The 21,396-nt window shown below is 41.7% G+C and overlaps 2 protein-coding genes across 2 annotated transcripts in view; both read left to right on the forward strand.

The window, feature by feature from the left end:
- Nucleotides 1-21,396, forward strand: part of LOC101097690 (zinc finger protein 383) — an 84,068-nt gene that overhangs the window by 56,650 nt on the left and 6,022 nt on the right. The gene's annotated exons all lie outside the window — the stretch shown is intronic.
- Nucleotides 720-14,771, forward strand: LOC109491353 (zinc finger protein 875). The gene is made up of 4 exons (XM_045045523.1): nt 720-870; nt 1,269-1,357; nt 13,794-13,920; nt 14,588-14,771. Exons 2-4 carry the CDS (start codon nt 1,325-1,327, stop codon nt 14,722-14,724), a joined length of 297 nt encoding a protein of 98 aa, XP_044901458.1. The 5' UTR covers nt 720-870; nt 1,269-1,324; the 3' UTR covers nt 14,725-14,771.

The following is a 21,396-nucleotide window of genomic DNA, read 5'->3' on the forward strand; positions in this document are numbered from 1 at the left end:
AAAAACAAACACCAAAAACAAACAAACAAAAACAAAAAACCCAGGGACTACGTCTACCACCAGGGGGCCTTGTGCTCTTGGCCTCAAGTCCGGCCTCCCTATCTACCAAAACCCTGGGGACACAAGACCAAAGCTTGGAGTTAGCCCAGCCAATCCCGCTCTCCTCAAAAATAGCCTTGGCGTTCCCTGTCCATACTGGCGCCCCTCCTACCTCCGGGGACCAAGGCGGTGTCGCTCTTATCCCCGAGTCCCAACAAAGCATCACTCCACTGCTTCATCCCTCAAGTGCTCTGCCGTGACCGGCGCCCACTCGCGCCAATCTGGACCCTGGTTTCTGCTACGGGAAGGGCACACGGGGCGGCGCCTTGGCATGAGTTACCCCAGTTAGTCCGCGCCGCTGACCGTCAGCGCACAGCCTGGCCACCCGCCTCCGTAGCACCGGCGGGAAGCCAAGATCACATATCCTAAAATCCTCGGGCACTTCTGCGACTCTCTCCTGGTCCGCAAGATCTCACTGCCCTTCGGAAGAGAAATATGTGCACCTTGCGGTCTGGGCATCTTAACAGTGGGCTCCTAAACTTGGTTGTATGAGAGGTGCAGAAGTCAAAGTCACCTTGCAGTTAGCAAGCCTACTCACCCACCACCTCTCTGTCTCAAAGACTACACAGTCCAGAAGCCCGTGCGGCCACTTCCGCCGTCCCTTCCGCTCCCCCTGTTTTTGAGTTGACGTAGCAGGAGCATTTCCGGTCCGTGGGATCCGCCACTCGCTGTTTGGAAGTGGCGTCGGCACTTCATTCGGGATTTTCCCGTACTTCTGCACTTCGTTCCCGAGTCTCAGCCTCAGGATCGGCAACGTGCACCCCGCGTTCCGTGAGTGCCCTATAACCATTGCCTCGTCCAGTCAGCGCATCCCTCTGCTTGTCCCTGTTTTACTCGTGGGGGAACAGGCTGCCTCTGTACTCGGGCGTTCTTCTGTAGGCACCTCCAGGCCTTTATATTTTCATTCCAGCCCATAAGGTTAGAGACGGACCCCCCACGCCTCTGCAGGGGGCCATGGGCTCCACTCCCTGGCCAGAGCTTGGGGCTGAACGTGAGAGTGCTCGGTCACCCTGGACCCTTTTCCCAGGGCTCTGGATGGGAATTGGGTTGTGCTGGTGATTTCTGGACACTCTCAACCCGCAGTTGTGGGGCTCCGGAGCCGATTCCCCCCCCGCCCCGACTCTTGGGGAGGGGTTTCTCCATAGGGGCATTTCTCTTCACATCCCCAGATCTGTCTTCTGAGACTTTGCCCTTCTCCAGAGAGAGCATTCAGGAGACCAGGAAAATGGCCACGGGGCTCCTGAAAGCCAAAAAAGAGGTGAGAATTTTCATCAAATTCCATGCTGGCTGCCAACAGAATGGCTCTGTTCCTTTTTCTTGCACTGCAGACTGTCTTGTTGGTATTGGGCCAAGTTCGCTCCTGTTCGTGGAGGCGTGGTGGCTCATCTTACATAGAATCCCCCCTTCACCATTCCTTTCTGTTTCTTCCATACCTCAGCCATCCTCGAAATGATCAGTTTGAACAGCACAGGTAGAACAGTTTAAATAAAAATACAGGAACATCCAAGCTTAATTGTCCAATGATAAGGATGAAGGGTAGGGACAGCAGAGATGCTTGTGACCTGAGGTGGTTAGGGAGGGCTTCCAGAAGAAAGGCTGTCAGAACTGCCCCTGAGGGTTTGGCAAGTTGGAGAGCTGGCAGAGCAGGGAGGAGAGCAGGAAGCATGGTTAGTCTGAGGCAGGGCACACTGCCCTCGCCACAGTGTGGCAAGGTCGTAGTGGTTAATGGAATGCTTTCAGGTTGATTTTTATGTGCTGGTGAAGATACAGACGCATGGAACAGAGAGGAGTTTGATGGTCTGACTTGAATTTTACATTGAGAGCCTTTTCAGCATTTGGAGATTTCACCAAAAATTCTGGATTGCCTGCTTCTCTGAAAATAAACTGCACTTAACTCTGGTGTCAGGTAATTCACACTGAACAGTGTCTTCATTTGGACAGGTCCTGCCGAGTTTATTTGCTGCACTTTTCACAATATCTTCCAAACTGAGGTTGAAACTATTGACCAGCTATCATTTTGCCTGCCTCTCTCATTTATTACCTATCTTGCCCCTGAAGGATTTTCATTTTTCACCTCTGAGTCTGGGTGGCTAGGTTGAGTGCCAGACTGAGGCGTGTAGATTTTGTCTTTGAGTAAGCTAGGTTTTGAAGGATGTTGAGAAGGAATTTGACATACAGAAATCAAAGGCATGGATGTATAGGGATTTAAGGGGAAACTTTCTAACCCCTGTCAATGGTAGCTATGATGACCTTCCCTTAATTGAATGTGATTAACATTTATCGAGCACCAACACAGTTGCCAGGCTGGTTTACTATGATTTTTGACATGCATTACTTGGTTATTTCAGATCTGCTTTGACTATCCATGTAAAAACAAATCAGGAAAATTTAAACAGAAAATGAGACGTTGATTTAATTCTGAGCTTCTGTGGTAGTGATTTACAATTTCCTGGATGTTATCAGAACAACTATGAGAGTTCTGTGTTTCTCATTTGTAAAATATTTCATACATTTGAAAGTGTTAGTACCAAGAATGCATAATAAATCTAATTGAGGACATTACCTAACGTAACATTGAGTCTTTTGTGTGTATTTTCTTTACCACTCGTAATGTTAATAGGAAAGCGTTATGATTTCTGGGAAAAGCTAGATATTTGTGTGGGCTGATTTTTCCTGCCCCTAATACTTAAAAAAAAAAAAAGTATTAGGAAAAATTGATCAAAGGGTACAAGCATTTGAATGGATAAGTTGTTTAAGATGAAACTTCTGTGCCTAGAGGAGTACCTGACACATAAATGTTTGGTGCATAGAGGAACCACAAATTTAAATAAATTTATTTGAAGGAGCTAAGTAACAAAGGAGTTTCTGTTGTTTGTATTGTTATGTTATTTGGGGCGCATAATTAACTACATGTTTCAGGGGGTTTGGGTAGACCATGCAGGTACTCCAATATGCATGACATCTGAATTATGCAAACCAATTTAAACAAATATGCAGTAGAATATTGGGTGTCACTGCCAGGGACCTTTGCCTGAGAGAACAAATGAGAATTTGTAACAAATGAGATGGGCTGGCAGGCACAGGGTATTGCTAAGCTTCAGCATTTTTTCGTTGATTTCATTGAACAAATTTGCTGAATGTCTGCTGTGTGCAGAGTACTTGGTGGACAACATTCAGTAATGTGGAGGGGCACAGCCTGCACACTAATGAGTCTTCCATTTTGTTTTGGGATTCTGTTACCATTGGGGTTTTTGTTTAATTTTACACACACACACACACGCACGCACGCACGCTCGCACATACACATTTTGATAGACCTTAATGATAAAATCACTATATTAAAGCTAGTACAGTGTATCTATCCAGACGAATTTTTCATAGGTGGAGGGTTAGGGTTACCAACACTTATCCCACTGGATGTGATTTATATAATAGTGCAATGAGTGGATGAACCCATCCACTATTAACCAAGTTGGGGGAACGTTTTTATTATTTTTTTTAATTGCAGTATAGTTAACATACAGTGTTACCTTAGTTTCAGGTGTACAATATAGAGGTTTAACAATTCCATACATCACCCAGTGCTCATCACCAGTGCAGTCCTTAATCTCCATCACCTAGTTTACCCATCCTGCCACCCACCTCCCCTCTGGTAATTATCAGCCTGTTCTCAGTAGTTAAGATTGTGTTTCTCGGTTTCTCTCTCTCTCTCTCTCCTTTGCTTGTTTGTTTTGTTTCTTAAATTCCACGAGTGAATCATACGGTATTTGTCTTTCTCTGACTTATTTTGCTTAGCATTATACGCTCTAGTTCCATCCATGTTGTTGCAAATGGTGCGATTTCATTCTTTTTATGGCTGAATAATATTCCATTATATATTTATACCACATTTTCTTTATCCATTCATCTATGATGGATACTTGGGCTGCTTCCATTATTTGGCTTTTGTAAATAATGCTGCTATAAACATAGGAGTGTTTGTATTCCTTTGAGTTCATGTTTTTGTTTTGTTTTGTTTTATTTTGTTTTGTTTTGTTTTGGGTAAATACCCAGTAGTGTGATTACTGGATGGCATGGTAGTTCCTATTTTAACTTTTTGAGGAACCTCCATATTGTCTTCCACAATGGCTGCACCAGCTTGCTTTCCCACCAACAGTATAAGAGGGTTCCGTCCACTTTGGGGGAACATTTAACTTGTTCGCAGTTATTTTAATTATCGTAAATTTTGCTTCTATGATCAATCTTGTGCATGCAATTCTTTTTATAGATTTGTATTTACTCTCATAACAAGAATATGATAAGGTAAATGGAAATGACTGTTTTGAAGCAGTGGGGACTCACACCAGTTGGAGCATTGGAACTTTGCCTGTTCTAAAACATTTGATACTGTGGATTATTTCTTCCATTTTTGAGGCCCCCTTCTTCCATCACGAGGTCTGCTTCATGTTGTGCAGTTTTCTTGTTTTTGTTTTTATTGTTATACTGTGTAGTTTTACATCCCCAGGGTAGACCTGCCAGTGCAGATCTTTTTTCTCATGTGAATGTTCACAATCGTGTCCCAATTTGTTTCCGCGTGTTGATATAGTCCTTTGCTACCCACTGTGTGTTTCTATGATTCTCATTTTCCCCAAACATTACAGTAACATCAGTTTTCTGTTCAGAAACCCTCCTTCAGTGGCTCATGACAGTGTCTTAGATATTCAGGACACTCTTCATTTCAAATGTGTGGTCCTTTTCTGACATGTTCTGATTATTAGTTCTGTAAGCATGTTTATTGCCAACACAGTGGAGCCATCATATATACTTTTAACTTAGATTAATTCATTTTTTAGGCACTTGGCTGAAGAAAGGGAAAAAAATAACTGTTCAGGTCATTCAGATGAATCTGTCCTCTTTTCCAAGTAATGACTTCATGCTCCAGAGTGAGAGAAAAACAGGAGGACTGAATCTATTCCTTGCCAAATCTAAGGAGTTTCTGACAGCATTAGCATCACAGCAAGTCAAGGATGATATTAGTTGTAAAGTATTTTTCATCTAACATGACATTCCTTTATCAGTTTATCAGTGAGCCTTTGCTGCGTAACAGACCACCCCAAAACTTATGGACTTAAAACAAAATAATTTATTCGCACACAATTTTCTAGGTCAGCATTTTGAACTGGGCACAGATGGGTGTTTTGCAGGTTTCACCTGGGCTTGCTCATGTTGCTGCAGACGGGGGGCAGTTTGGGACTGGAGACCATCCATGCATGACCGTTACCAGGCTAGTTGATTAGGGTGCTCGGCTTGTTTTTTCCCCACGGGTCTGTATTTTCTCTATGTTATACTTATAAACTGCTTAGTTGCTTCTTTAGCTCTTCTCTTTCTATAGGTTATCGTATGTAGCTAGGAGCATCCAACGGAAGCCTATAACGGGGTTCCCAGAGATCTCTTTAGCCAGATCTGAAAATCTGAAAATCATGAAGTGTTTTTTTCTATTTTCCAAACTAGCACAGGTGACATCTTTGCCAGCATGTAGAATGCATTCCCTTTCTCAAGCCGCCATAGTGGTTTCCTCGCTACATTTCTAGTCTGCACTAACAGTTTGTTTACTACTTTTCCAACTTTTGCTAATAGCCTGGTTTTTTTTTTATATTAAAAATTTTTTTTTAATTTTATTTTTTTTAATTTACATCCAAATTAGTTAGTATATACTGCAACAATGATTTCAGGAGTAGATTCCTTAATGCCCCTTACCCATTTAGCCCATCCCTCCTCCCACAACCCCTCCAGTAACCCTGTTTGTTCTCCATATTTAAGAGTCTTATGTTTTGTCCCCCTCCCTGTTTTTATATTATTTTTGCTTCCCTTCCCTTATGTTCATCTGTTCTGTGTCTTAAAGTCCTCATATGAGTGAAGTCATATGATATTTGTCTTTCTCTGACTAATTTCACTTAGCATAATACCCTCTAGTTCCATCCACATAGTTGCAAATGGCAAGATTTCATTCCTTTTGATTGCCAAGTAATACTCCATTGTGTGTATATATACCACATCTTCTTTATACATTCATCCATTGATGGACATTTGGGCTCTCTCCATACTTTGGCTACTGTTGACAGTGCTGCTATAAACATTGGGGCACATGTGCCCCTTCGAAACAGCATACCTGTATCCCTTGGATAAATGCCTAGTAGTGCAACTGCTGGGTCGTAGGGTAGTTCTATTTTTAGTTTTTTGAGGAGCCTCCATACTGTTTTTCAGAGTGGCTGCACCAGTTTGCATTCCCACCATCAGTGCAAAAGAGATCCTCTTTCTTCGCATCCTCGCCAACATCTGTTGTTGCCTGAGTTGTTAATGTTAGCCATTCTGACAGGTGTGAGGTGGTATCTGTGGTTTTGATTTGTATTTCCCAGATGATGAGTGATGTTGAGCATTTTTTCATGTGTCGGTTGGCCATCTGGATGTCTTCTTTGGAGAAGTGTCTATTCATGTCTTTTGCCCATTTCTTCACTGGATTATTTGTTTTTTGGGTGTTGAGTTTGATAAGTTCTTTATAGATTTTGGATACTAACCCTTTATCTGATATGTCATTTGCAAATATCTTCTCCCATTCTGTCAGTTGCCTTTTAGTTTTGCTGATTGTTTCCTTTGCTGTGCAGAAGCTTTAAAAACAATTTTTTTAATGTTTATTTATTTTTTGAAAGAGAGAGACAGAGCATGAGCGGGGGAGGGGCAGAGAGAGAGGGAGTCACAGATTCCGAAGTGGGCTCCAGGCTCCGAGCTGTCAGCACAGATCCTGACATGGGGCTCTCAAACTCAGGAACTATGAGATCATGACCTGAGCTGAAGTCGGATGCTTAACCAACTGAGCCACCCAGGTGGCCCTACTAATAGCCTCTGTTGTTCCTGTTCCCAAAGCTAATACCATGTGTTTTCGGTATTTGTTATGATAGTTCATTTCTATCTATTGGTTCTTCATTTCTTCATTTCTATGGGGCTTAAAACAAAAATCACTTGTTAGCTCACAATTCTGTGGGTCAGCCATTAGGCTTGGCACAGATGAGTGGCTCTTCTGTTGATTTACCTGGCCTTACTCATGTGGCTGTGGTCAGCCGGCTGCTCAGCTAGAGCTGAATGGCCTTCCATGTCTGGTGGTTGACAAGCTGAGGTACCTGAGTTCTTGGTTCTCTCTGTGGTCTCATTAGCAGGCAAGCTCAGTTTATTTACATGGTAGCCTCAAGGTTTACTGCAGAGAGAAAAACAAAGCTAACCCTGAACCCAAATGCTTTTCAAACCTCTACTTACATCGTGTTTGCTAATGTCTCATTGGCTAAAGCATGTCACATGGCCAAGCCTAGAACTAGTTCAGGCTGAAAATGCATAAAGGGTAGAAAAAGAGAGGCATGAGTGAGTAGGGGGCCATCCATACAAGATAGGATGTTATACCTTTTTGGCTCTAGGCAACAGGAAACCCTACTTAACTATTCTAAACAATAACTGAGCCCACCTAAAATAAAACCCAGGGGTAGGGGCACCTGGGTGGCTCAGTCAGTTAAGTATCCGAATTTGGCTCAGGTCATGATCTCACAGTCTGTGAGTGAGTTCAAGCCCTGTGTCAGGCTCTGTGCTGACAGCTCAGAGCCTGGAGCCTGCTTCAGATTCTGTGTCTCCCTCCCTCTCTCTCTCTGCCCTCTCCCACTCGTGCTCTGTCTGTCTCTCTCTTTCTCTCCCTCAAAAATAAATAAACATTAGAAAAAAAAAAAGAAAGTCCGGGGCGCCTGGGTGGCTCAATTGTTTGAACCTCTGACACTTGATTTTGGCTCAGGTCATGATCCCAGGGTCGTGCAATCCAGCCCCATCGGGCTCTGCACTGAGCATGGAGCCTGCTTAAGATTGTCTCTCTCACCCTGTCTCTCTCTGCTCCTCCCCCGCTCATGCACTTGCACACACACTCTCTCTCTCTCTCTCTCTCTCAAAATAAAAAATAAAAAGAAAGTTCAGAGCCAGGGTACACTTGGAGGGGTTGGTTCTCTCGCTTCATAAGCTTATCAAGGACTAGGAGTCTTTCATTCCTCTCGTCAACTCTGCTCACAGTGTCAGCCTCATCCAGGCTGGTTCCCCTCACAGTCATAGGATGTTTATTAATAGCAACTTTAAACTTCATGACAACCCTAAAAGTAATATTATTTAAATACCCATTTTTAGAAAATTGAGACACAGAAATGTCATGTTACTGGTACAAAGTCATGGGAGAAGGAGGGCTGTCATTTAAACATGGTTGTCTCCAAAGTGTGCTTGTAGCTACTATTTCTCAAACTTTTCTGTGAATCAGAGTCACTGAAAAGGCTTGTGAAAGCAGATTGCTGGGCCCCACACCCTAGAATTTTTGATTCAGTGGTTCTGATGGGGCCTAGGAATTTGTATTTCTAACAAGTTCCTCAGGGGTGCTGGTGCTGTGGGTTCAGGGACCACACTTAAAGCCAGTGCACTTATCTCTACTGCCTCAGTTGGGTCATCTGTGCCCACCTTTGTGAGCATCACGAAAAGGATGGACTCCCCGTCACTCTATCTGAAAAATGAAGTCTTCTGCTAGGATCCAGCAGCAGGCTACTTGTGTCTTGTCAGGTAGCATCAGCCTCAGATCCATTTTCCAGCTGACAAAGGGACAGATTGCTTTTACACCGGTCTGGCCTCCCCTTGATTTGGCTTTAGTGCCCCACGCTGCCAGCTGAGTTGCTAGCCAGTGAGAGAGGTTTGGAATAGGTCATGGAGGGTCATCCATTTAGAGTTAGCACACTCCCTATGTGTATGGTTCTCCGACAGAGAAACCATGAATTTTTCCAGGGTTGCAGGAATACCAGTTGTGTTAAACTTGTTGAAAAAAATGTGAGTTGGTCTCCAGTGTAGCTACTTTATCAGAGATTTCAAAGTATTTGTGTGTGTATGTGCGTGTGTGTGTGTGTGTGTGTGTGTGTGTGTTCATTCTAAGAAGGGGTTGTAAAATCGAATCACCAGAAGGACTAGGCAGGTATTTGAAGGAGTGAGTAGTCTTTTTCTTTCCAATATTTAATTATGAAAAGTTTCAAATCTACAGAAAAAATACAAAGACTTTAACATTGACTCACACACCCACCACCTACATTCAATAGTATTTTTTTTTAACGTTTCATTTTTGAGAGACACAGAAAGACAGAGCATGAATGGGGGAAGGGCAGAGAGAGAGGGAGACACAGAATCCCAAGCAGGATCCAGGTTCTGAGCTTTCAGCACAGAGCCTGACATGGGGCTCGAACTCATGAACCATGAGATCGTGACCTGAGCCGAAGTTGGATGCTTAACCGACTGAGCCACCTAGGCACCTCTAGATTCAATAGTATTTTGCTAAATGTATGTTACCACCTGTCTATCCACATGTACACTCCTCTACCATCAGTTCAAGGGTATTACTCAAATACTACCTTAAATGCACAGTACAGGATAGGATTTTATATTCCTTTGGCTTTTCAAACCCTCTGTAGTCTGTTACAAACTACCTACTGTCTTTTCCAGCTAGCCACTTTTCTTTTTTTTTTCTTTAATTTTTGTTTTAAATTTATTTTTGAGAGAGAGACAGAGACAGAGCGTGAGCAGGTGAGGGGCAGAGAGAGAGACAGAAACATAGGATCCGAAGCAGGCTCCAGGCTCTGAGCTGTCAGCACAGAGCCCAATGTGGGGCTCGAACTCGTGAACTGCGAGATCATGACCTCATCCGAGGTCAGATGCTTAACTGACTGAGCCACGCAGGAGCCCCGTAGCTAGTCACTTTTCATTCTTTATTTCCTCCCATCCTATATGTCTTTTCTGGAGTGCCCACCTCTGTTCTTTCTCTTTGACCCTTCAAAATACTGTGTGCCCTTTAAGACCAAGATCATACCTTCCTCTCATAAAACCTGGTCTCATCTCTCTATCCTGAGATTCCTCTGCCCCAGTGATTTTAAGCCATGGCTGTACTTAAGATCCTTTATTCATTCATTCATTCATTCATTCATTCATTCATTTTTAAGTTTATTTATCCATTTGAAAGAGAGAGCAGGGGAGGAGCTGAGAGAGATGATCCTAAGCAGGCTCCATAACACCAGCACAGAGCCTGACAGTGAGATTCAAACTCATGAACCTTGAGATCATGAGACCTGAGCCAAAACCAAGAGTCAGACACTTAACTGACTGAGCTACCCAGGTGCCCTTACTTAGGTACCCCTATGGAACTGGGTGAGTCAATCGGTTGAGTGTCTGACTCTTGATTTGGGCTCAGTTCATGGTCCCAGGGTCTTGGGATCAAGTCCCACATTGGGCTCCATGCTGAGCATGGAGCCTGCTTAAGATTCTCTCTCTCTTTCCCTCTGCCACTCTCCCCTTACTCACACTTGGAAGGAAGGAAGGAAGGAAGGAAGGAAGGAAGGAAGGAAGGAAGGAAGGAAGGAAGGAAGGGAAGGAGAGAGAGGGAGAAAGGGAGGAAGGAGGGAAGAAAGGAAGAAGGGAGGGAGGGAATGAAGGAAGGAAGAGCTAGGGATGAGGGGTAAGAACCATAGCTCTCATTCATCCTGTCTGTGTTTTATTTATAATCATTAGTTTGGTGGAGGGCTGGTTCTGGGATTACTGTAGGCGGGGGACAAAGTGGGGTCCTGTCTTAAAGCCATTCTACAACCAGTATAGAACAGTTGCACTGATAGGGGACAGGAAATTTGGGGAAGGGTCCCCTGAGAGGGGAGAGACACAGTATCATCCCTCAAGGAGTGATGATATTCTGAGAAAGGATGCAAAGTCAAATCACCAAAGGGAACAGGCAGGTAGCTAAATGAAACAGATAAGGTAGGAGTTGCAGCAACCTGCCAATAACATGCCTAGGGTAATGGACCCCCAGTGTGAGTCACGTTCAGCCAACTGTGGCCCTGCAGCAGTGCAAAGCCCAGAGTAGTCAGATTTATGAATTTTTTTTGAACAGGACTCATAAGTTGATATTTTCATGTGAAATCATCCATTATATGAGTAATATAAATAAAACTTTTAATGCTTTGTATGGCTCAAACTAACCCTATCTGTGGACTGCAGGTTTTGCCCTCTTTTAAATATTTATTTTAGGGGTGCCTGGGTGGCTCAGTCGATAAAGCATCTGACTTCAGCTCGGGTCAGGATCTTGTGGTCTATGGGCTCAAGCCCCACGTCGGGCTCTGTGCTGACAGCTCTGAGCCTGGAGCCTGCTTCAGATTCTATGTCTCCCTTTCTCTATGCCCCTCTTCTGCTTGTGCTTGGTTTCTCTCTCTCAAAAATGAATAAACATTTAAAAAAATTTTAAATAATAATAATAAATAAATATTTATTTTAGAGAGAGAGCACGAACGCTGATGGGGGTGGGGCAGAGAGAGAGGGAGACAAAGGATCCAAAGCCAGCTTGAGCTGACAACAGAGAGCCTGATGGGAGACTCATGCCCCGAGCCAAAGTTGGATGCTTAACTCACTGAGCCACTCAGGCATCCCTTGCCATTTTTTAAAAGACAGAAAAACTGATGGGGTAGGAAGAATCTCAGAACTGGATACCTAGGCTCCTTGGAGCTTGGTTTCTGCACACCTCCAAGCCAAGACACCTCACCAGTACTTTCATGCCAAGGGCCATTATATATTCCCACTTTCCAAAGTACAGCGTTCTAGGTAGTAGAAGGCCATTTGAAACTTTGTTCAGGGAATAATAATAATAAATGCACATTCAGTCATCTAAAAATATTTGACTGCTTAGTGTTTGCAGGCTCTGTTCTGGGCACCAGGGCAATAGCCCTGTGAACAATGCATATGGAACTTAGAGTCTAGCACAGAGTCAGAAAATAAATATGAGTAACATGTGCGTTGTCTAGAGTGAAGGGGATACATTAAAGCAGGAGAGGGGAATAAGAACCTGAATGAGAAGGAAGAATTTTCATAGAATGGCCAGGGAATTCCTCTCTGAGCACTCACTGTGTGCAGCAGACATTTGTCTTGAATCTTTACATTTACCAACTTCTCTGATCCTCAGCATAATCCAGTAAGATAAATGCTGTTTTTCTTGGTTCACAGAGGAAACGGAAGTGCTGATAGGTTAACTAATTGGCTGAAGAGTACTCTAGTTGGGGACAGGTGAGTTCCAAATCTAGTTGGGGACAGTGTGATCTGAGTCCACAGTCTTCCCAACCACCCACTTGCACTCTTCAGGCCACATCAGGGCAGTGGCAGTGTGAGGGAGAGGGAGGGATGGGTCCTGCTACAAATACCCAACCAATACCCCTGTTGGTTGGTATTCATCCCCTCAAGACACTCAGCTGCTTCAAGCAGGTAGAACATAAATGCTTAGATCAAGTAGTCTCTAATATCCTTCAAACTCAGTAAGGTGATTATTTTTATTGTTTAAGTTTGTGCCTGTGATGGCTTTCTCTTCTTTCTACCTAGATTTAAAGCCCCCAGTGTGAAGGGACTTGTGTTTTGCTTTTATTCCCCACAGCAGCTAGTCTAAGATGTTGGCAGTAATAGGTGCACAAATGGTGCCAGCTGGATAAAGATAGGAGAATAATGGTCTTTTATTTATTTATTTTCAGAGAGAGAGAGAGCACAAGCAGGCGAGGAACAGAGAAAGAGGGAGAGAGAGAGAATCCCAAGCAGGCTCCACACTGTTAGTGCAGAGCCCGATGTGGAGCTCGAATTCACAAACCGTGAGATCATGACCTGAGCCAAAATCTAGAGTCAGAAGCTTAGCTGAGCCACCCAGGTGTCCCCAGAATAATGGTCTTTTAACCCTTGGCACTAAGGTCATATAGGGGAAGAAAAAAAAAATCAGTTTTCCTCTACCTGTTTTGAGTTCATTGGCCAGGGCCTTGTAAATTACACTGACAAAAAGACAGATTAACAAGAGAAAAACAGAAGTTTACTAATATGTACCTCATACCTACACATGGGAATTTCAGTGTTGAGTAACTCAAAGGGGTGGTTAGAACTTGGGCTCATATAGCATCTTAACAAAAGAACAGTAACTTTTTAGAGATGTGACAAGACAAAGGAAAAGGATTTTGAGTTTCCAAGGTGGCAAGTTGTGGGGAGGTAAATACATGGGAGAACTGATGGAAGGTAGGGGCTAGTTAGTAAGGTTTGTTGTATAAATTCCTCTGGTGCCATCTCCTGGCTGATAAATTGTTTCCAGTGACTAACTTCTATTCTTCCTGGTTGAGGGGAGGGAGGGGAATACCCTCACACATTTATGTTCTTCTTTTAGGCAGATAGGAGGAGTGCAGAGAACTTTTCTTGTATCTGCTTCTGCTCAGTTTCCTTCAGCTCAAAATAATACTTATTTCAGGGGCTCCTGGGTGGCTCAGTCGGTTGAGCACCTGACTTCGGCTCAAGTCACGATCTCACAGTGGGTTTGAGCCATGCATCCGGCTCTGTGCTGACAGCTTGGAGTCTGGAGCCTGCTTCGGATTCTGTCTCCTTCTCTCTCTGCCCCTCTGCTCACATTCTGTCTCCCTCTCTCTCAAAAATAAACATTAATAAAAAATAATACTTACGTCAAAATGGCGTAGTGGCATATCCTGTTACCCTTCATTTACAAAGTAGGGTTTAGAAATTTCTGCCTCCCACAGGGAAGCCTTTTCATTCCTCATCCTGAGTTGTGAGCAAGGCGAACTCCTGGATGAGCAGCAGTGTGTTTTGTGTTAAAGGCATTCGTGGCATTCAGGGATGTGGCTGTGGACTTCACCCGAGAGGAATGGAGTTTGCTGAGCCCTGCCCAGAGGACCCTGCACAGGGAAGTGATGCTGGAGACCTACAACCACCTGGTCTCACTAGGTAAGGATGGCTTCCCTTAGCACTTAAAATCTGTCCCACAGAGTATTTTCTACACACCATGAGGAAAGCCTACCATGAAGCAACTGGCCTAGGGTTGGGCTTTACATTTTCCCTCAGGGTAAATCTGGATTTATTAGAATTAGAAACAGGCGGATTTACTCATGTTGCATATAATACTGTGTTTCCAGACCTCTTTCTCAAGTCTAGGGGCTCTTCTCTCTTTTTACTTTACCTTGTTTGAAACCTAGGAGATTTTCATTCACCAAGTATTAATATGCTGATTTTCTGATTAGAGTCACCTTTACTTACTCAACTCTTCTTCTGTAGCTAGTTCACTATTTTTTTAATGTTTTTTTTTAATGTTTGTTTATTTTTGAGAGAGGGGGAGCAGGGGAGGGGCAGAGAGAGAAGGAGACAGAGAATCCCAACCAGGCTGTCAGTGCAAAGCCCAATGTGGGGCTTGAACTCGCGAACCGTGAGATCGTGACCTGAGCCGAAGTTCGATGCTCAAACAACTGAGCCACCCAGGCACCCTGAGAGTTCACTATTATAGGTCCTTTGTACCACCCTTTGGGTTTCCCTCCCCATTTTGGCTCTGAGTTCTGGAATGGCCCCTTGAGCCCATAACCAAAAATCTCCTTGTTTGTTTTTTTCCCCCTATGAACAGAAATTCCATTTTCCAAACCAAAACTCATTTCTCAGCTGGAGCAAGGAGAAGAGCCCTGGATTGAGGAGAAACGATGTCCGCTGGTCCTCTGTCCAGGTAAGTATGACACAGGGAAGATGGGACCATCTACAGCTTGACAGGGAAGGAGGACGCATCTCTCGGGTACAGGAAAGAAGCTCTTCTCGGGTCTCCTAGGTCGTTGGTAAGTCTGCCTGGCATGAGTTCCCTTCCAGAATATCATTTTCAGTTGAGGGAGGGACTTTCTTGGTTTCCTTGTCTCTTTCCTCTACCAGGAAGCCTCCCTTCCTCTTACTTGGCTTGTCTTCTTCATCACGTTTAGTCTTTCCTCATGCGTGGGCTTCTTTCTCTCATCGTGATCTTAAAAACTGTACCTGCCCCATGGATATGAAGTCTGCTACTCTTCAGATACTTTCCAGTTTCTCTTAGGCGAAACATAATCGATTATCTCTACATGTCCAATTCCCATAGTTTAAAAAATGCATTACTCAGTAATGAAGATTAAGTTCCCATGAGCCAACATCCTAGCTTAAAAAATAAAACATTACCTAAACAATTGAAGTTCCTATTTCCCTTTCCCAGATTCTACCCTATACCTTCCCACACCTCTGCCCAAAGAGTAGTGTTTTTTCAAAATTAGGGATTTATAATTTTATGCATGGCTTTTTGTTTTGCTTCATAAATATGAATCCCTCAACTGTCTATAGTTGTTTGGCATATTTTTAAACTTTACATTAACGTCATCATAATATGTATATCCTTCTGTAGTTTGCTCTCTTCACTGACATTGAGTTTATAAGATTCATCCATGCTGATATAGGTTGTTCTGGTTCATTCATTTGCACTACTATATCGTGTTTATTGTAGTCTATGCATAATTAAAATACAAAATTCATTTATCCATTTTATTTTGTTGGACATCTGTGGTTTTACCAATTTTGGCTATTAAAGAATGCAGCTATAAACATTATCATACAGGTGTCCTTGGGCATAGAAGCATTTGTGTCTTTAAGATATGTGCCCAGGAGTAGAGTAGCTGAGTCAGAGAGCGTGCACTTGTCCATCTGGCCTAGGCAATGCCAACTGGCCCTCAACAATTGTTTCATTAGTCTGCAGGGTTGCCATCACAAAAGGTTTTAGTTTTTGACCATCCTTTGGGTATGAAATGGCCTCTCACACTTGTTTTAATTTGCTTAGCACGGAAGTTTGAGCATCTTTTCTAACGTTCATAGGTTGATTAGCATTGAATTCTGTGAATTGCCTGTTCAAATCTTTTGCCTGCTTTTCTCTTTCTTGTCCATGGGCAGAAGTATTTAAATAAATCCTGGAAACGAATCCTTTGTTAAATGTATTATGTCCATCTTCTTTCAGTCTGTGGGCTGCCTACATGCTTTTCAAAAAGCTGTTTAATTTTGAAATAATAGAAGTCTCAATCTAAAAATAATGCAGAAAGTTCCCATCTACTCTTCTCTCAGCTTTCTCCAATTTCAAAACCCAAGAAGTTGACATTGGTACAGCACTATTAAATAAACTGCAGACTTTAATCAGATTCAGATTTTGTCAGTTTTTACAGGTACTCTTTTTTTTAAGTTTATTTATTTCTTTACATAGAGAGTGTGCAGGGGAGGGGCAGAGAGAGAGAGGGAGAGAAAGAATCACAAGCAGGCTCTGTACTGTCACTGTCAGCCTGGAGTCCGACATGAGATCCATGACCTGAGCCAAAATCAAGAGTCAAATGTTCAACCAACTCAGCCACCCAGGTGCCCCTCATTTCCTACAGCTTTACAGTAAGTCTTAGTGTTTGGTAGGTTAAGTCCTCCCATCTTATTCTTCACGTGTCTTTGTAGCTTTACCCATTGAACTTTTACAATCAACTTGTCAGATTTCATAAAGTATCCTGTCAGGATTTTGTTGTAGTTGCATTGAATTTATATATTAATTAATATACATGTATTAATATATTAATTTGGAGAAAATTGACCTCTTGTACAATATTAAATCTTTCTCTTAGTGTGGTGTATTCCTTGACTTATTTATTAATACATCTTTATTGCTACCTTTTGGTAGGTTTTATAACTTTCTGTAAATGTACATCTTTAAATTTATACATAGGCTTATTTTTTTGGAGAGTTATATTTTTACAAACTAAATTTGTATAATTTATTTGTTAAAATATGTAACTAAAATTCATTTCATCATAATGATCATATACCCAGGGGCCTTGTTGAGTGGTTTAATTAATTCAATAATTTGTCCTGTGTATATTCTTTGGAGTTTCATTCGTAGACAACTGTTTTTACCTGTTTATTTTGCCTTTTGTTGTTGTTTTTTTGTCTTTGTTGATCATGTCTATTGTATGTTTTATGTCTGAACTTCTGTTTAATATTTCCTTTCTCTTCTTACTTTGGGCTTATTTTATTATTCTTTTTCTGTTTTTGAGATAGATGCTTAACACTATTACGTTTCAGCCTTCCTTCTTGTCTAGTATAAGGATTTAAGACTATAGATGTCCTTGTATCCCTAACACATGTTTGCAGCTTCTGTTCCACCTCTGAATCCTTACCTCTGGTACCTTGAGCCCATAAGGCTTTGGTGTTTCATCACTATTTCTCCACTGCTGTGGTTGTGTGTGTCAGGAGTGCTCTTTAGCAAGAAACTCACAAACGAAATTCTTACCCTTCCCTTTCCATTGCTTTTTTAGTGTAAACTCTCTCCTCCAACCAGTTTCTGGTTGCTTTTGAGTGTTTTCCAGTGACTTTAAGTAATTATTTCTTGTATTTATCCAGTTTCATCATTGTTTTCTGTAGGGGATTCTTGTGACCAATTCAATATATATATATTTTGGACTTGAGATTTGGAAATTCCTTCAAAATTACAGAAAATTTGCAAAAATAAAATTAGTACAGGGGCACCTGCGTGACTCAGTTGGCTAAGTATCCAACTCTTGATTTCGGCTCAAGTCATGGTCTCACAGCTTGTGAGATCGAGCCCCACATCGGGCTTGCTGATAGTGCAGAGCCTGCTTAGGATTCTTTGTTTCCCTCTCTCTCTGCCACTCTCTCTCTCTCTCTCTCTCTCAAAATTAAATAAAAATTAAAAAATAAAATTAGTACAAAGAATACCTTATATGCTCTACACACACATATGTGTAAATATATATGGCATATATGTTATTATAAAATAGCATCATAAAATTACCTATTAATATTTTACATTTGCTTGTGTGCTATCTTATGTACTTGTTCTCCCGTCGCCTTCTCCCCTCTCCAGATGTATGTGGATATATTTATGTATATATATGTGTGCATGTAGGTTCATATGTGCATTTTGTTAAAATATTTTTTTAAGGAGGGCAGTGTTGTCATATAACCATGGTAGTTATCAACGTCAATAAATTTAACTTTGATACAGTAATGTTATCTACTATCTACTTCTCATATTATAATTTTGTCAGTGGACGCAGTAATATCTTTTTTTACTCTCCAGAACATCCAATCCAGGTTTAGGTAGCACATTGACATGTCATGTCTATTTAATCTCCCTTAATACAGATCATTTCAGTAACCTTTCCTGTCTTTTGGACACTGACATTTTAGAAATACACAGTCTTACAGTTCCTGTTTTTTTTTAAACTTCATTGAGATATAATTTATATACCATAAAATCTACTTATTGTAAGTTGCATTATTTTTGGTAAACGTTTATTGTTGTATGATCATTTCTTCCACTTAACTTTAGAATAGTCCATTGTTCCAAAAAGTTCCTTTCTGCCCATTTGCATCTATTCTTCCAGTGGTTCCTCCTAGGGAACCACTGATATGCTGTCTCTCTAGATTTGCTGTTTCTGGACTTTTTCTATAAATGGTATCATAAAATATATAGCTTTTTGTATCTGGCATAATGTTTTTGAGTTCATCCAGGTTGTGGCATGTATCAGTAATCCATTCCTTTTTATTTCCATATAATATTCCATTGTGTGAATAGAGCAATTTTGTTTACCCATTCACAGGTTGATGGATATATGGGTGGTGTCTACTTCTGGCTATTGTGAATAGTGCTGCTAAGAACAATCATGTACCAGTCTCGATGTGGGCATACATTTTCATTTTGGGGTAGATAAGTAGCTATAAAATTTCTGGATTGTATGCTTTGTTCACATTTAACTTTTTAAGAAGCTGCAAATTGTTTTCCAAAGTGGCTGTACATTTCTATTAGCATTTCTATGTTACATTTCCGTTTTCTATTTTTACATTTTCTGTTAGGATGTTAGAGTTTCACTTTCTCTGCATCCTTGTCAGCACTTGGAATTGTCTCTAATTGTGATTATAAACATTCTGGTGGATGTGTAGTGGTATTTCACTGTGGTTTTAATTTGCATTTCCCTAGTACTGATGATGTTGATCTTTTCATGTGCTTAGAACCATTACATATCTTCTTTAATGAAATAGCTATTCAGTTCTTTTGCCCATTTTTCAATTGGATTGTTTTGTCTTTTTCACTTGTAAGAGTTGTTCATATATTTTAGACACAGTCCTATATCAGATATACGATTTTCACATACTTTCCACTCTATAAAATGAAGTTTCAGAAGACAAGTCTGTGGCTTGGCTTTTCACTCTCTTTAATGGTGTTTTTTCTTTCTTTAAAAAAAATTTTTTTTAATGTTTATTTATTTCTGAGACAGAGACAGAGCATGAGTGGGGGAGGGGCAGAGAGAGAGAGGGAGACATAGAATCCAAAGCAAGCTCCAGGCTCTGAGCTGTCAGCACAGAGCACGACATGGGGCTCGGAACTCACAAACCATGAGATCGTGACCTGAGCCGAAGTCGGTTGCTCAACCGACTGAGCCACCCAGGCACCCCAATGGTGTCTTTTCAAGCATAAGTTTTACACTTTAGTGATGTCCAGTTTTTAAATGGATTGTGCTTTTGGTGGTGTAACTAAGAACTTTTTTGCCTTTTGTTTGGAGTGTTCGGTTTGTTCATATTTAATACAATTATTGATTGCATTAAGTCTGCCATTTAGCTATTTTTTCTTTTACATGTCTCATGGTTTTTTTTTTATTCCTCTCCCTTCCTTTTGGCACAAATATGGAGTTTTTGCAGTTATTTTCTTAGTGCAGCTCTAGGAATTAAAATATGCATCTTGGGGCGCCTGGGTGGCGCAGTCGGTTAAGCGTCCGACTTCAGCCAGGTCACGATCTCGCGGTCCGGGAGTTCGAGCCCCACGTCGGGCTCTGGGCTGATGGCTCGGAGCCTGGAGCCTGTTTCCGATTCTGTGTCTCCCTCTCTCTCTGCCCCTCCCTCGTTCATGCTCTGTCTCTCTGTCCCAAAAATAAATAAAAAAGTTGAAAAAAAAATTTAAAATATGCATCTAATTTATCACAATCTAGTTAATAGTTTCAGTAAAATAGATATTTTATAAAGCCCACAATATGGTGTTATAGGCCTTTTATGACAATCTTAGGCACTTTAGAGAAGTTAAGAGAAGAAAAGAGAAAAATATACAGACATAGTCTTTTATTTTTTTTTTTTATTTTTTTTTTTATTTTTTTTTTTCAACGTTTATTTATTTTTGAGACAGAGAGAGACAGAGCATGAACGGGGGAGGGCCAGAGAGAGGGAGACACAGAATCGGAAACAGGCTCCAGGCTCTGAGCCATCAGCCCAGAGCCTGACGCGGGGCTTGAACTCACGGACCGCGAGATCATGACCTGGCTGAAGTCGGACGCTTAACCGACTGCGCCACCCAGGCGCCCCAGACATAGTCTTTTATATTCACTTACATATTTACCAGTGTTGATGGTCCTCATTTGTTCCTGTGGATTTGAGTTAGTGTCTGGTGTCATTTCTTTTCAGCCTGGAGGACTTACTTAGTATTTCTTGTAAGGCACATTTGCCAGCAATAGATACTTTCTGAGTACTTTATAATCTGTGAATATCTTTGTATCAATTTTGTTCTTCTTTTTTTTAAATTTAAATTTTATTTTTAAGAGAGAGAGAGAGAGAGAGAGAGAGCGAGCATGCACATGAGTGGGGGAGGGGCAGAGAGAGAGGGAGACACAGAATCCGAAGCAGGCTCCAGGCTCCCAGCTGTCAGCACAGAGTCCGATGCAGGAGTTGAACTCATGAACCGTGAAGTCATGACCTAAGCTAAAGTCGGACACTGAACCCACTGAGCCACCCAGGCACCCCTATCAATTTCATTTTTGAGGGATACTTCTGTAAGAATAGAATTCTCCCTGGCTAGCTTTTCTTTCTTCTTCTTTTTTTTTTTAATTTATTTTGATAGAGAGTGTACACATACATGCACATGGGGTAGGGGCAGAGAGAGAGGGAGAGAAAGAATTCCAAGCAGGCCCCTATACTGTTAGCTCAGAGCCCAATGCAGGCTCGAACTTATGAACCATGAGATCATGGCCTGAGCAGAAATTGGAAGCTTAACCAACTGAGCCACCCAGGTGTCCCCTTCCTTGTTAACTTTTTAACCTTTATTTCAGCACTTTGAGTAAATCACTCCACTGCTTTTTGGTCTCCATTACTTCTGATGAGAAGTTAGCACTAATCATACTGTTTCTTCCTGTGCATGTTGAATCATTTTCCTTTTACTGGTTTTAAGATTTTCTCTTTGTCTTTTTTTTCTGATAGTCAACAATCTGGCTATGATGTGTCTCTCTAGGACTTTATGTTTTTCTTGGGGTTTGTTGAGCTTCTTGGATTTGCAGATTAATGTTTTTCATCAAATTTCAGACTTTTTAGTTACTATTTCTTTGGACATTTTTTTCCTGTTCT

Source organism: Felis catus, chromosome E2, assembly GCF_018350175.1.
Source record: "Felis catus isolate Fca126 chromosome E2, F.catus_Fca126_mat1.0, whole genome shotgun sequence".
Classification (NCBI taxonomy): Eukaryota; Metazoa; Chordata; class Mammalia; order Carnivora; family Felidae; genus Felis; species Felis catus.

Bases quoted from the DNA above. Each gene is read 5' to 3' on its own strand.
- LOC109491353 (XM_045045523.1), top strand. From the start codon at position 1,325: ATGGCCACGGGGCTCCTGAAAGCCAAAAAAGAG. The intron at 1,358-13,793 runs GTGAGAATTTTC...TTTGTGTTAAAG, and splicing joins TCCTGAAAGCCAAAAAAGAG to GCATTCGTGGCATTCAGGGA. The intron at 13,921-14,587 runs GTAAGGATGGCT...CCCTATGAACAG, and splicing joins CAACCACCTGGTCTCACTAG to AAATTCCATTTTCCAAACCA.